At 31.3% G+C, this 13,522-nt stretch overlaps 1 protein-coding gene across 4 annotated transcripts; it reads left to right on the top strand.

The window, feature by feature from the left end:
* The first annotated feature begins 188 nt into the window (after positions 1–188).
* LOC103503375 (uncharacterized) lies at positions 189–2,864 on the top strand. 4 transcript variants are annotated; one of them, XR_007823415.1, is made up of 4 exons: positions 189–615; positions 1,085–1,170; positions 1,966–2,028; positions 2,658–2,864. XR_007823415.1 is itself a non-coding variant. In XM_051089499.1 (4 exons), exons 1-4 carry the CDS (start codon positions 373–375, stop codon positions 2,708–2,710), a joined length of 384 nt encoding a protein of 127 aa, XP_050945456.1. In that variant the 5' UTR covers positions 191–372; the 3' UTR covers positions 2,711–2,864. The 4 variants fall into 4 exon arrangements, 3 of the variants coding, with proteins under 3 accessions (XP_050945456.1, XP_050945457.1, XP_016903446.2); XM_051089499.1 differs by having other exon boundaries at positions 191–615; positions 1,146–1,170; XM_017047957.2 differs by lacking the exon at positions 1,085–1,170 and having other exon boundaries at positions 196–615.
* The last annotated feature ends 10,658 nt before the right edge of the window (positions 2,865–13,522 follow it).

Here is a 13,522-nt window from a genome sequence, read left to right as displayed (position 1 = left end):
ATTAAAAGAAGGAAAAAAACTGTCATAAAAGGTCAAAATGTGCCTTTTTGGCGGGAAAAGACGGAATTTTTCGGATTTAAAGAATTTATGACAGTTTTTAACTGTCATAAATCAATGACAAATTTTAACTATCATTGAATATAAATAATAAAATAATTTATTAATTATATATTTTCTTATCTCCTTTCTTATTAATAAAAAAAGCCCTAACTTTTAATTTAACTTTTTTCCCCCAAATTTCTCTTCTCCCCCAATCTTCTGTCTGCCGCGCGGTAAGCTTGTTCGACATCGTCTCTTCCGTCTGCGTGGTGTTCATCATCGCTCGCAAGTCGTCGCCACCTCTTCTGTCTGCGTGTCGTTTCGTCGTTGCTCATGGTTGCTCGTGTTCACCGTCGCTCGTTGCTCGTGGTTGCGCGTTCTGTTCGTGGTCGCTCGCAAGCCGTCGTCGCGCGTTCTGTTCCGTCTGCACATGTTCGTTGTCGCTCGCAAGCAGCCGCCGCCTCTTCCGTCTGCGCAGGTTCGTCTGCCGCCGCCGTTCAGAAGCCACCTCTTCCATCTGCACAGGTTAAATTACTTCATACTTCTGACGTTCAGAAGCCACCGCGCGTTCTACAGGTTCTTTGCTTAAATTAATTCATACTTCATAAGCAATTAGTAATCGAATGTGGAGTATTCTTTTCAGAACTATGGAGAAAACTTTTGAAATTATGTTTTCTGATAATATTTCTTTGAAATATTATTTAACAGGCATGCTTTGTTAGCCAGAAATTGGGGAATTTTAGTAAAGCTTCCAATCAGTTTAAGGAACTAGCAAAGTAAACTAATTACTAAAGTTTTTTTTCTTTAATTTATAATTTTTTTGGCATTGGCTGCTATTTTGAGTAATGACTCTTTTCTTGTGTGGAGCTTCTTGTTTGGCCATTCTAAAAGCTAAAAGAATTTGGGATCAAAACAAGAGCCCCAATTGATCATTTCCTTTTTCTTTTCTTCTTTAAATTCTAGTTTCAGTTCTTTCATAATGTTATTTTTGTATTTCCCTTCATTATATTTCGTGGAGCAACAGTGACATGGACTCTTTTGATAGCTTGCTTGCTTTTAATGGATTATAATCTCTCTGAGTTGGTATATGCTTCTTTGTTTTGAAGGTCAACAAGATTACAGTAGACTTAGGTATGGGCCTTTTGCTATTGTTTGATGTGTTGTAGCTTGATAGAGGTCTTGTCGTCTTCTTTTTCTTTACATAAAAAATAATAAGTGTTCTTTTTTACCAAGACATCAATTTTTTTTTTTTTTTTTGCATTTAATTGAATTGTTTGTTGTGTTGGATCGAGTTATTGGAGCCTTTACTTCTTTACCAAACGAATGATGAACTGTTTTAACTTTTAAGTCAATCCATGTCTTTTACAAATTGTTCCACAATTTCGTTCATTTTACCGTAGTTTTTGTAGGACAAAAGAATTTAGAAAAGCCATTGTCATGTCTTTTTTGATTTTTTAAAGTAAGGCGCATTCTAATTAAATTATGTCATAATTGGAGTCTTCTATCCTCTAAGAGTCGAGAGTTGAATATATTGACCAACATCTCCCTGATATTTTTCACCCTTATATTGGTTCCATAACTTATTCTACTTTTTGGGTTCTAAACTGTAATATAATTTTGTATTCAACTCATCAACAAGTGTATATTTGGGTTCTAAACCTTTGGATTTTGTATCGTTATAGACGTTGTAGACATTGGTGTTAGTTTTGTCAATATGCAATATATAAGTGTTTTATGAGTTATGAGGCCAGTAAAAGGGGACTAATTATGTGTATGTTGAAGAGATAGTGCCAATGTTTTTGTATATATGCTTGCACACCATGTGAAATATCGAGTAATTGGTTTTGGTTTTAAACGGTTTAGTTGAACTTTTAGTAAATGTTATTGACATTCATATCTAATGCCAATTTTTTTTTTTTTTGGAAGACCTTGGTGGCAATACAAGCATGTTCAACATATTCATATCAAATAACTACATTGAAAAAAAATGTGAGTATTAAAGATTCATCTTCTTCGCCATTTTTATCTAATTGTGGTGTTTATCTTTAATCTCATTGCTTTTGCACTTGCTGTTGTTGTAGAGTAGAGAAGAGCTACTGTAAGTTACGTGTATTTGTTGCAACTCTTTATTGATTGCTTTTATTGTTTGATGAATGATGTTTTTCTGATAAGAAGTATTATTGAGAATTCGAAAGGGTTTGTGATTTTCATATTGGTTGTGCTGAAATGACTTACTGATTTTTGGGTTAAGTTATATGTCGGTGGCTTTTGTATAGAAATGCTTTAGGTGGTTTAAGTTATGTGTAGGTTGATGTAATTACATGTATATATTATCTTGTTTTTAGATCATTTTTTTCAATTGTTTGTGAATTATGATGGGATTGTGAAGATCATTTTTTTAATCGTTGTTATTGGTTTATGATTAATTAAGACTAATGACTGTTGCTTTGTCGATATTTGTACCATTTTATTTATCTTTATACTAATCTCGGGTTGTTATTGGTTTTTGAATCAGAAATGTTTGACTGTTGTTTTGTCCGTTGTGGGTGTTTGCACTATTTCATGTCTTTATAATAGGTCTTATTTTGAGTTACAATCATCATTTTTTTTCTTACTAGATTTTGCTAGAATCCATTGGAGCAGTGAAGCCATGTTTGCAGCAATTGATTGATTTATAGGTCTTTTTGTAGGTTTGGTAGCCAAATTTTGGTTCAAATGTATTTATTTAAATAGCTTGTTCATTACTTTATTGTAGAAACACTTTATGACGAACAATTGTACATATATTAAAGTATATATATTAATGCGTTCACCATTTCTTTCCATATGGGTGTGTTGTATGGTAGGGTGACAAAAAAAACAAGGATTCAATTTAAAATATAGGCAAGAATGGTAGATGAAATGATGACAGTTAATAAAAGTCATAAATGATAAATAATGACATTTAATACCCTTTTACACAAGATTAATAATGACACTTATTGTCTGTCATAAAATATAAACAATGACAGTTATTCTCTGTCATAAAATATAAACAATAACAGTTATTATTTGTCATAAAATCTAAATAATGACATTTATAATCTGTCATAAAATAATGAATTCGTGACATTTATTCTCTGTCATGAAAAACAAATTTCGTGACAGTTTGTAGAACTGTCATAAAATACTTTCCATGACTGCCACATCAATGACTGCAAAATAACTGTCACGAAATCGTTTTATGACCGCATTTAACTGTCATCGTAGGCCATTTTTCTACTAGTGATCGTTCATGTAGAGACATGGAAGTATGGGCATCATATGTAAAAAATTTACACAAGACTAGAACCATGAAATAATCACTTATAAGTTATAACACCGTCGACTATATAAAACTGGTTATTTCGATTATTGGTGACCTAGGTAACTTAATATTAATCATGAGCTAACTATAAACTTTTGTTCACAAGGAATTATCCTTAGATTTGCATAGGTGAGGACAACTCAACAACGCTGGCCCAATAAGCCTTCCATTTCAGGGGTAAGACCAAGTGGATAGCTAGGAACATAGGGTACAAGACGAAATTCACACCTACTCACTTTCAGGATTAGTAGATAGGTTGTATCCTTAAGGACCGAATCAAAGTCTTGAACAACGGACCCCACCATCTCATTAACCCAAGAGGGATTTGGTTTATAGGTTGGACGTTAAACCCATTGTTCAATAGTGGATCAATGAGACTTAACAAACAAGATGTAGTTTCGGGGTAAAACGATATTTTGATCAAGCCAAGGTTGTGAACAACCTATGAAGGATTAACTTACTAATCATGATTATATCAAATGTACATAAATATATTTATAGTGAGGGGAGTGCAACTACGAGACTTTATTGGAATGACCTGTTAGTTAACAAATGTTGATTAGCTCGATCTAAAAAGGGTTTAGCCAGTTAGTCTCGAATCGCTAGAGCTTATGATCTATAGTCTCGTTAGGTTCCCATGCTAGCTTATATGAAATTAACTTAGAACAATATGTTGGAATAATTCGAATTGTTCGAATTGGGTAAAGGGAGAGAAACCAACAAGTATATATAATTAGTCATCGATTATAGCTTTAAAATAGAGTTTTATATTTAAATGTGATTTAAATACAAAAAATATGAATACGGATTCATATTCGAAGGCATGAAATTGATGGAAATGGTCAAAGTTGTAAAAAGTCAAAATGTTGACTTTTGACTTTGAAAAGTCAAACTTTGATCGACTTTATATTCAAATATGATTTGAATTACGAAAAAAAAAATTTGGATTCATGCTCGGGATGTTGAAATTAGTCAAGATGGACAAAATGGTAAAAATTCAAAATGTTGATTTTTGACTTGTAAACGTCATAGTTTGACTTTGACTTGATTGGTCATATGATCATATTACCCTCAGATTAAAGTTAGTAGAAAAATCTAATATTTTGTTGGATAATCCCACTAACACTTAATGGGACAAGTGTTTACATAAGATGTAAACACATAGCCCATTAAGATTGAGTGGAGAATGAGGTGTTGATCAAAGGAGAAGTTTTTTCATGCATTTTGCATTTAGATTTTTTTATAAAATTGATTTTGAAAATTCATTTCAAATTTTTTTGATAATTTTATAAATTATTCAAACTTCTTAACAAATGGTATCACCTCTCTCTCTTAACCAAACTTTAGTTTTCTTCCTTCATTTTTCCATCTCTCTCAATTTCCTTTACTTCGGGTCCCACAACCCGGTTCTAAGCCCTGAGAATAGCGGGTCAACACTAGTGGTAGTCCCAGTTCGAGTTCGTGAGGAGATTTTCAAGGAACGAAAAGCTTTGAATGTAAGTATTTTTATATAATCCCTAATTTCATTTAATTAGGGTAGATGATGAATGTAAATCTCTAATTAGTTAGATGCAATTAGAGTAATTTTTCAATCCTTATTCCGCTGCGTTTGAATGTTTTCCATCAGAAGCTTTACCTCAAACTTCTTCTGTAAGATTTTTCTACAATAAATCTTAATCATTCATTTTTAGCAATGAGGACATTTTAAAGTGTGGTTCGAGCTAAAGCTTTTGAAACTTTTTGGAAACCTTTTAAGGGGTTTAAAATAAAGCATTTTAAACAAAAGTTAAAGCAAAGCCAAAATGTGTAAAAATTTTAAAATTTGTCCATTCTTTTATTCAATTGAAATAACAACTCCAATGTTGCTTCCTCTTGTCAAAAATAATTAAGAAGCAAAGCTTCAAAGTAAAAGTTTGAGAGTTGAGTAATAAGAGGCGATAAGAATTATAGTTAAAGAGAGGCACGAACTCATAGAGTGCCTATGATTTCTCACTCAACGCCAATTGCCAAGTAAAACAAGTAAATAAAAACCATTTTTTTTGCCAAAAGGATTCAAAACTATTCATAAATTTTAGCAATTTCTAAAATTTGAAAATAAGATTTTTTTTTTTAATGAACAAGTGTATTTTGAGTATTAAGCTTGTCGCGTTTTGAACCTAGAAAAACTTTCATAATGAGAAGTACGTAATGAGAATATGCCCTAAATAACGAATAAAAATAACTCGAGTTTTGAGAAGTTTAGAAGTGCAAAGAGGAATTTGAGTCTTTGACGAGGAATTGTGCTTAGGGACAAGCATGATACAGAGTGATGCTTGAGGACAAGAATTATTCTAAATTTGGGGGTATGATAACTTGTAGAAATACATGTTATTATAGCCTTTTAGATAGAATAATGAAGCCAAAACGTGTAGTAAAAGTGTCAAAACACGTGACTTCTGTTGTAAATTCATAAGTATTTGAAAATGCATTGTACATAGGCCTTCATACCTGTTTTCCTGTGTTTTTAATGTCTTAAATGCAGGAATAGGAACAAAAAAAGAAACTAGCGAACCGTAGAGGACCTCGTGCAAAAGCTACGCGAGAAGAGTCTGTCTGGCAAATACAATTTCTAGACGAGGATCTACGTCATCACGCAAGAAATGTTAACTAGAAGACAAGAATAGTAGTTAGGGTTGATGTGACTTGACAAAGGTTGCAATCGGCACTGACATAATCAGAAGAATAGAAGTTTTCTTCCAAAAGTTTCCTATAAAGGATCCCATATCTACCAGACAAAGAGAGCTTGGCCGGCTTTAAGAGAAGTCAAATGTCTGAATGGACCAACCATAACTGGCCTAAAAGCTTAGAGTCCAATAGAGAAGATGCCATTTTTTATTTCCCCTAACTTGTAATGTTCATTTCTATACTTTCCATTTTTGTATTTCTTTGCAATGTATTTGTTCATATTGCAGAGTGGTCTAAGACCTACATTCTTTAATATATTGCACACTTATACCTTTCAATCTATCATTTCTTTACTACTCATCTGTTAATGTGTTATTTGGAGTTTGGTCTTGTGATAAGTTCTTGATAAGAAGCTTAGCTTATAACTCTTATTGCATTAGCTGAGCAATAGTCATCACTTAGACAGTGTTTATCACCAATTACCTAAGAGAGCAAGAAACAAGAATATGGCTGACATGCGCAAGAAGGAGTTTAAAGACAAACTCCACCTTGGCGAGATAACTTCCATCATTTCTATCCCGAAAGGAGAACAAGTGTGGGTATTTGGTGCTAAGAGGTTGTCACCCTTAAAAAAGAGAAGTTCTATAAGTCTTGTAAGTGAAATCTTCAAGATATATCTCGCTTAACCAAATTTAGTCATTTGTATCCCGAGAGGTAAACAATTGTAGTGTTTAAGACATTGAGAGGTGCTCACTTTAACCCTACATTCCGGCTAAATGAATCTAACTAAGTCTATTCTTATTATAACACTTATAATAAAACTTTACACTAAAGTTTCTAGGTGTATTAAACCATTTAATTTACCTAGTGACATCTTATGCTAATAGGAATAAGGTTACGCCGGTTCCGGGTCAGTTCCCAGGTAGGAGGTATTCCGTAAACCGTCAACTTAAGTATCCCCAGCCTTAGACAGAACTTTACCAGTGGAGTTCCCTTATAACCTTAAATCCTATTTTTCCTATTTAGTTTCATTAAACTAAAAATAAGACTTAATTCTAATCCTATTAGAATTAATGTGATCTTAGGTTTATTTAATTTTAAACAATTTAAAATTAAATCCAATTAATCCTAAGATCCTATGTTTGCATGTAACTCTTTATTATAGGTTAACGGTTTCTAATAATCAAATTTTATAACTATTAGAAAATTAGTTAATTAACCCTATAATCATGTATACTATGGTTTAAATAATTAAAATCAAATTATAATTAAATAAAACCATATTACATGCATACATTATATTAATATAACAATTATATTAAACTATGGATGTAATATGCACAATGCAAATTAATTTTCATCTTTTTAATATAATAATTATATTAAATAAAATATCAAAATCAATCAAGCATACACAAGACATTAATTTAAATATAAAAAATTATATTTAACTAAGTAATGTCATGTATCATGCTTATTCAATTTCATATATTTAAAATATCAACATATTTTAAATGACTCATGAAATTCACAATCATGCATTAAAACCATACATTATAACATTTATAATATATAAAAATGCATGAACATGCTTAACCTAAGGTGGGATTTATCTAAATGACATCCATAAAGCATTTAAATAACAATTGAATCTGTAAAATTGGCCCCTAGGATAAAATAAAGCAAAAATTACAATAATAAAGCCTTAAATTTATCCTAAAAGTGCTTCCAAAGCTCCAAAACCGGTCTCAAAACCCTCAAAAAGCTTCAAACCAGGCCCAAACACCTTGAACCAGTCAAAAATCGCTCCAAATCGGCTAAAAAATGCTTGAACCGGCCTAAAATATGAAGAACCGGCCCAAAACCGCCTGAACCGGCACCATATGAAAAAATCGGAGCCGATCGCGAGAGCCGTCTGTACACCCGAGCCGAACCGAGCTGTCCGTACAACTGAGCTGAGCCGCGAGCCGTCCGTACGAGCCGATGACGTCATGCTTACGTCATCCCTTCTTCAACCTCCAGCCGCGGATTTTTTTTTTTTTTGCTTCGGTTTCCGTACAGAATAAAAAAAACTCCTGTTCATGGCCTTCCGGTTGTCCGTTTTGGGTAAATTTGGTGTCAAAAAACTCAGAAAAACACGCCGAATCCAACAAATAGACTCTAAATTACAGATTTACAAATTAAAATGCCAAAAAATGCAGGGGCCTTTACAATTTGATTTTATCAAAACAGTAAATCTATGGCCAAAATTATAGAAACATTCAATTGCAAAAACCACATTCATAATGTAGAGATCCCACCTAACCAATGCAAATTTTTAAAATTCTCAATTAAAATTGAGATGGCTCTGATACCAATTGAAGGGATGAAAACTCTTTACAGCGGAAGAATTACAGAAACTCAATTTTAATTGGAACCTTAAAAATACCAATACATTGCCAAAAGTTAGAAAAACAATTTTTTATGGTTAAACATTCTTTGAAGAAAAATACAGAGAAGAAAAAACTTACGCCCGTTGACGACTCTGAATCTACCAATCACCAAATTTTGGGGCACCACCACTTGAAAATCTTCCTATTCTCTGATTGAGATGGTTTGTGGGAACCAAAATTGGAATAAGGGAATTTTTCTATAGGAGAGAACTTTTCCAGAGAGAATGGAAAGTCTTCTCCTTCGCAGAACTCACTCGTTCTAATTGTTACGCAAAGAATTCTCACTTCTTCAGACGGAAGAAGTGGGAAGTTGGAGATAATAAATGGAAACGTGGGAAAACCTCCCACGTTCTTTATTAACTTAATAATAATTATTAAATTAATATATATATATATATATATATATTAAACTAATTAATTAATTTAATTTAATAATTAATTAAATCATATTTAAATGAATATCTCTCGCATAACTTATAGTTTTAATTTAATTAATTTAATTAAATCAAATTTAATTAAATCAAATTATACTAAACTATTAATTAATTCTCCAATTAATTAATTTCTAAATTAAATATCTTATATTTAATTTAATCCGTAATTTGAATCATATTCAAATATAAATTTCTCGCATAACCTATAGTTTTAATATGTATCATATACACATTAAATTTTAACTTATAGTTTTAATATGAATCTAATTCAAATTAAACTGATATTTGAACTTATTCAAATATTTTATTCTCTTGTAATTTAATTTTGAATCATATCCAAAATTAAATTTATATAATAAAGTCTAATAAACTTTATATTATAATGTATCAATATACATTATATTAATTCCCAAAGTAAATTTGAACATTTCAAATTACAACCAATATAAATAAATCTCATTACTCTTTATGAGCTAGGAAGGGGACCTAATGGACCTACAGATCAGAAGCTACAACGATATGAGATTAATTAGCTAAACTCATTAACTACATTAATCAATATTCGTTAACTGTGTGTACACTCCACTAAAAACTCACAGCTGAACTCGTCTCACTGTAGATATATTTCTGTGTCAACGGATATAGACTAATACCAGTAAGTTAGTCCTTCACAAGTGTTCGTAACACCAGTTGGGTCAAATTACCGTTTTACCCCTAGGTTACCTCTAGTCCTTAAATACCAGTGCTCCTCTAATGAACAACCTGTTTATGGTCCAACCACTAAACAGAAACCCCTCTCATGCCATAGAGAGGGTAGGGCCCTTTGTTCAAGTCCCGGAGACACCATTTAAGGGAACACTTATCTACTTACCCTAAAGGTGGGAAGGAGTGAATTCCATCTTGTGTGATTATGTTCCCAGCTCCCCACTCGGTCTTGTCCCCAAAATGATAAGCATATTGAGTCGGCAATTTGGTCACTCTCACCCGTACAAATCAAAGGACAATCCCTCGCAAACAAGAGTTCATAATACACTCAGGATTAAGACTAAGTCACCTAGGTCATTCTAATGAAATAGAAATCCAACTAGTTAACGGAGTTAATCTAGTGATTACTATTTCGTGGTCCAGTCCTGTGCAAACTCATTGCATAGGATACCCTCACCGCATGTCGCATACATGAACACATTAGATCAATGTGTTTGTATCAAATACAAAGTGAACCGTATCCATAGTGTTAACAGGATAAGGTACCCAACCTTAACCCTATATTATAGACTCTTTAAGCTGATCTTGAACATTGATCCCCGTATGTCTCTACATACTGTTCAAGACTCATCAAACAGCTTAGGATGTTAGTTTATTGGATTTAGGTTATTAAGACAAAACTAATAATATAATCAATAACAATTATTGAAATTATAATAATAAAACACTTTATTAATGGCAATCAATTGATTATATTTACTATCTACGAGTTTTAGGACATAAAACCCAACAACTATAAACTCTTGTTCACACAAGATTATCCTTAGATCTGTGTAGCTAAGAGCATCTCATAAGTGTTGGCTCAATATGCCTTCCATTTTAGAGTCTCCTTCTATTACCATGCACGTTTTTTCATCAATAAAAGACCCCACTCACTAGACGTTTTTGTCGAATCTTTCAAATGTTTTATTTTATCTCCCCTCCCTAGGTAGCAAGGAACATCTAGTTTTTGTCTTGTCATCCTGATCGTCTAACGTGTCATACATTTGTAGCATCATCTTGGTAGTGGCCATTGCCAACTTACGTAGCATGTAAAAACTAGGTGAGAAGAGTCAAACTATTGTTTTAAGTTTATGTATATTGTTAGTTGAAAGATCTTTGTACTTGTGATAAATGTACTCTTTTATCCATTAACAATGAAGTATTCGTATTTCTAATCGAGTCCTTATCCCGTGTTAAGTTGTTGGTTGTATTTATTCCACTTCTAGGCATTATGCGTGCTATTTCACGGAGAGATTTGCATAGGATTTCTAAGTGGTCACGTCTCCACTTGGTCACATAGAGTGACTTTTGGGGCGGGACATGATAGATACACAGGAAAAGTTTTCACGGAACAACTTATATATATATCTTCAAGGCTACATTCAAGATTCTCTTATGTCTATTAATTAATACTTTGGAAGAATATGGTGAATGACTCCATCTTATATAAGTTATTTTTTTGTTGGTGTATTTTTGTAGGTAGATAGAATAAAGTTTTGCATATGGATGTTGAGGACAACTCACTAACTAGCCTTTGAATTTTATATTCATTACTTTAATTTCTAAAACGTGGTGAATCTTATATTTCATTGTATTAGGCATAACTAAATGTTTTATGTAATGAATTACAAAATTTCAATTATGAGATGAAACTTTTGATACTGTAATTGTCATGATACACGTTTGATTCTAAAGTAAGAATACAATTTGCTTAATTTATAAAGATAAAAGGGAGGGAGAGAGGGAGGGGGGATGGAATGACAAAATTTGGATGGTCAGTTGAAATTATAGCAAAAAGACGGAATTAATAAGTTTTATAGCAAATTCCCTAACGCGCACCTTTTTTATTTTTGCCTTGTCCTTATTCTGTGGTATGTTATGATTTTCATGTATAATGTATTAAAGTATCAGACATTTGTAAGGTTTTTAGATTAAAGTGTATTTTTCAAACTCGAATATTGTGTTAGATCTTAACTGAATCTTAGATTTATTTGTGGGAGAATATTAAACCAAATCTTTTCTATATTAATTTCTATCCATAATATCTACAATTAGTTATCCTAACTGAACCTTTGTATCTAATAAATGTTTATATATTTATTTAATAAAATTATATCCTAATTGAACTTTTATCTTTAATAAATGTTTATATATTTATTCTCAAAAAATTATAAAATATATATTCAACTAAGAAAATTTTTCATAAATATAAAAAACGACCAAAATATTTACAACCCATATAACAAAATGAAAAAGCCCATGAAGGTGGTTTACCCTTCCTTTTCACCGTCTTACTTCTCTTCCTCTTTTGTGATTTTTTTTCTTTCCATCGTCTTTCTTCTCTTCTTTTTTTTTTTTATTTTTTCAAACTGTTATTTGATTCAAGATCGTGTACCAAATATAAAAGATCTACCTTTTTTTTTCCAAACTGTTATTTGTTTGTTCAAAATCTTTTATATTTAGTTCACGATCTTGAACAACCAAATAATAGTTTGAAAAAAAAATAAAAAAAGAATAGTTTAGAAAAATCATTTAGATTTGGATAGTCAAATCTAAACGATCGTGTACAAAAAATAGTCAAATCTAAATGATCGTGTACCAAAAAATCTTTAAAAAATCGTTTAGATTCGTGTCCAAAAAATAGACAATTGTGTAGCCAAATTTAAACGATTGTGTACCAAAAGAATCTTGAAATAAATCATTTAGCAAAATATAAACGATCATGTACCAAAAAACTTACAAATAAAATCGTTTAGATTTGGCTACCCAAATCTAGACAATCAAATCTAAACGATCGTGTACCAAACAATAGTCAAATATAAATAGTCGTATACCAAATATATTATGCACATTGTTGATAGCATTGTTGATAGGGTATTTTTAGTATTTTTCACTGTGGGCCTGTGGGCTTTTTCCGTTTTCGAAAATGTTCTATAGAGCGTAAATATTTTGTCGCTTTGTTATATTTTTTAAAAGACCTCTTTAGCTAATCAATAATTATTTTTTTTAAGATTCCGAAAAAAATATATGTTTAATAAAGTTTCCAAAATATCTTATTCCTTTTTATTATTTTCATTTTTCTTGTATTAGACTAATTATATCTATCTTTAATAAGCTTGTATTTAATTTATTTTTCAGAAATATCAAAATATTTCATTAAATAACTTTATAAAACAATAAATATTTTGTTGTTATATTAGATTCAGTTTTATTTATCTATTTTGACTAGTTTGGAAATTGTCATATTTCTTAAATAAAATTCAAACTCTTAGGAAAGTTTTTATTTTTCTCCCATTTTTATAATTGATGATTGTAGATAGAAGAGAAGAGAATATTTTCAAATTGTGATTTTGCAGAAAGCGGCGAAAAAAACGTTTCTATTAGATTGTAGGGTAGAAGAGAAGAGAATGTTTTCAAATCATGATTTTGCAGAAAATGGTGAATGACAGAGAGGCGGAGTTCTGTGGCGTTTGTCGATGGTTTGTAATATACATCGTCGTCACTGGTTTTCAATGATTCCGGCTCTGTGGATGTATGTTTTTAGGAGGTTGGCGTTGATTCTCAATGGAGATGAAGAAAACGAAACGATTTAAAAGGGCATTTAGGGTTTTGTATGAAGTTTTGGGTTTTGTTTTTGACAAAAATTAAAAAAGTTATCATTTGATGTTGTTTTGGGATGTGGTTCTTAATTAGGGTTTATTTTTGTTTTCACATTTGTATTAGAGTAGGGATATTTAAGTCCTATTTCTAACTATTTATTATTCCATTTTTTTTGTTTTTTGCGACTTTTATAATTAAAATAAAATTTTTCTATTTTTACGAAGTTTTTTTCTATTTATAGTTTCCCTAAAAAATAAATA

Source organism: Cucumis melo, chromosome 9 (genome assembly GCF_025177605.1).
Source record: "Cucumis melo cultivar AY chromosome 9, USDA_Cmelo_AY_1.0, whole genome shotgun sequence".
Classification (NCBI taxonomy): domain Eukaryota; kingdom Viridiplantae; phylum Streptophyta; class Magnoliopsida; order Cucurbitales; family Cucurbitaceae; genus Cucumis; species Cucumis melo.
Note: the sequence above shows the minus strand (reverse complement) of the source record. Positions and strands in the feature narration are given on the sequence as shown.

What these genes read in the sequence shown, in the direction of transcription:
- LOC103503375 (XM_051089499.1), top strand. Translation starts at nt 373, where the DNA reads ATGGTTGCTCGTGTTCACCGTCGCTCGTTGCTCGTGGTTGCGCGTTCT. An exon ending in AGCCACCGCGCGTTCTACAG is followed by an intron (nt 616 to 1,145) that starts GTTCTTTGCTTA and finishes TTTGTTTTGAAG; the next exon opens with GTCAACAAGATTACAGTAGA. An exon ending in TAACTACATTGAAAAAAAAT is followed by an intron (nt 2,029 to 2,657) that starts GTGAGTATTAAA and finishes TTTTCTTACTAG; the next exon opens with ATTTTGCTAGAATCCATTGG.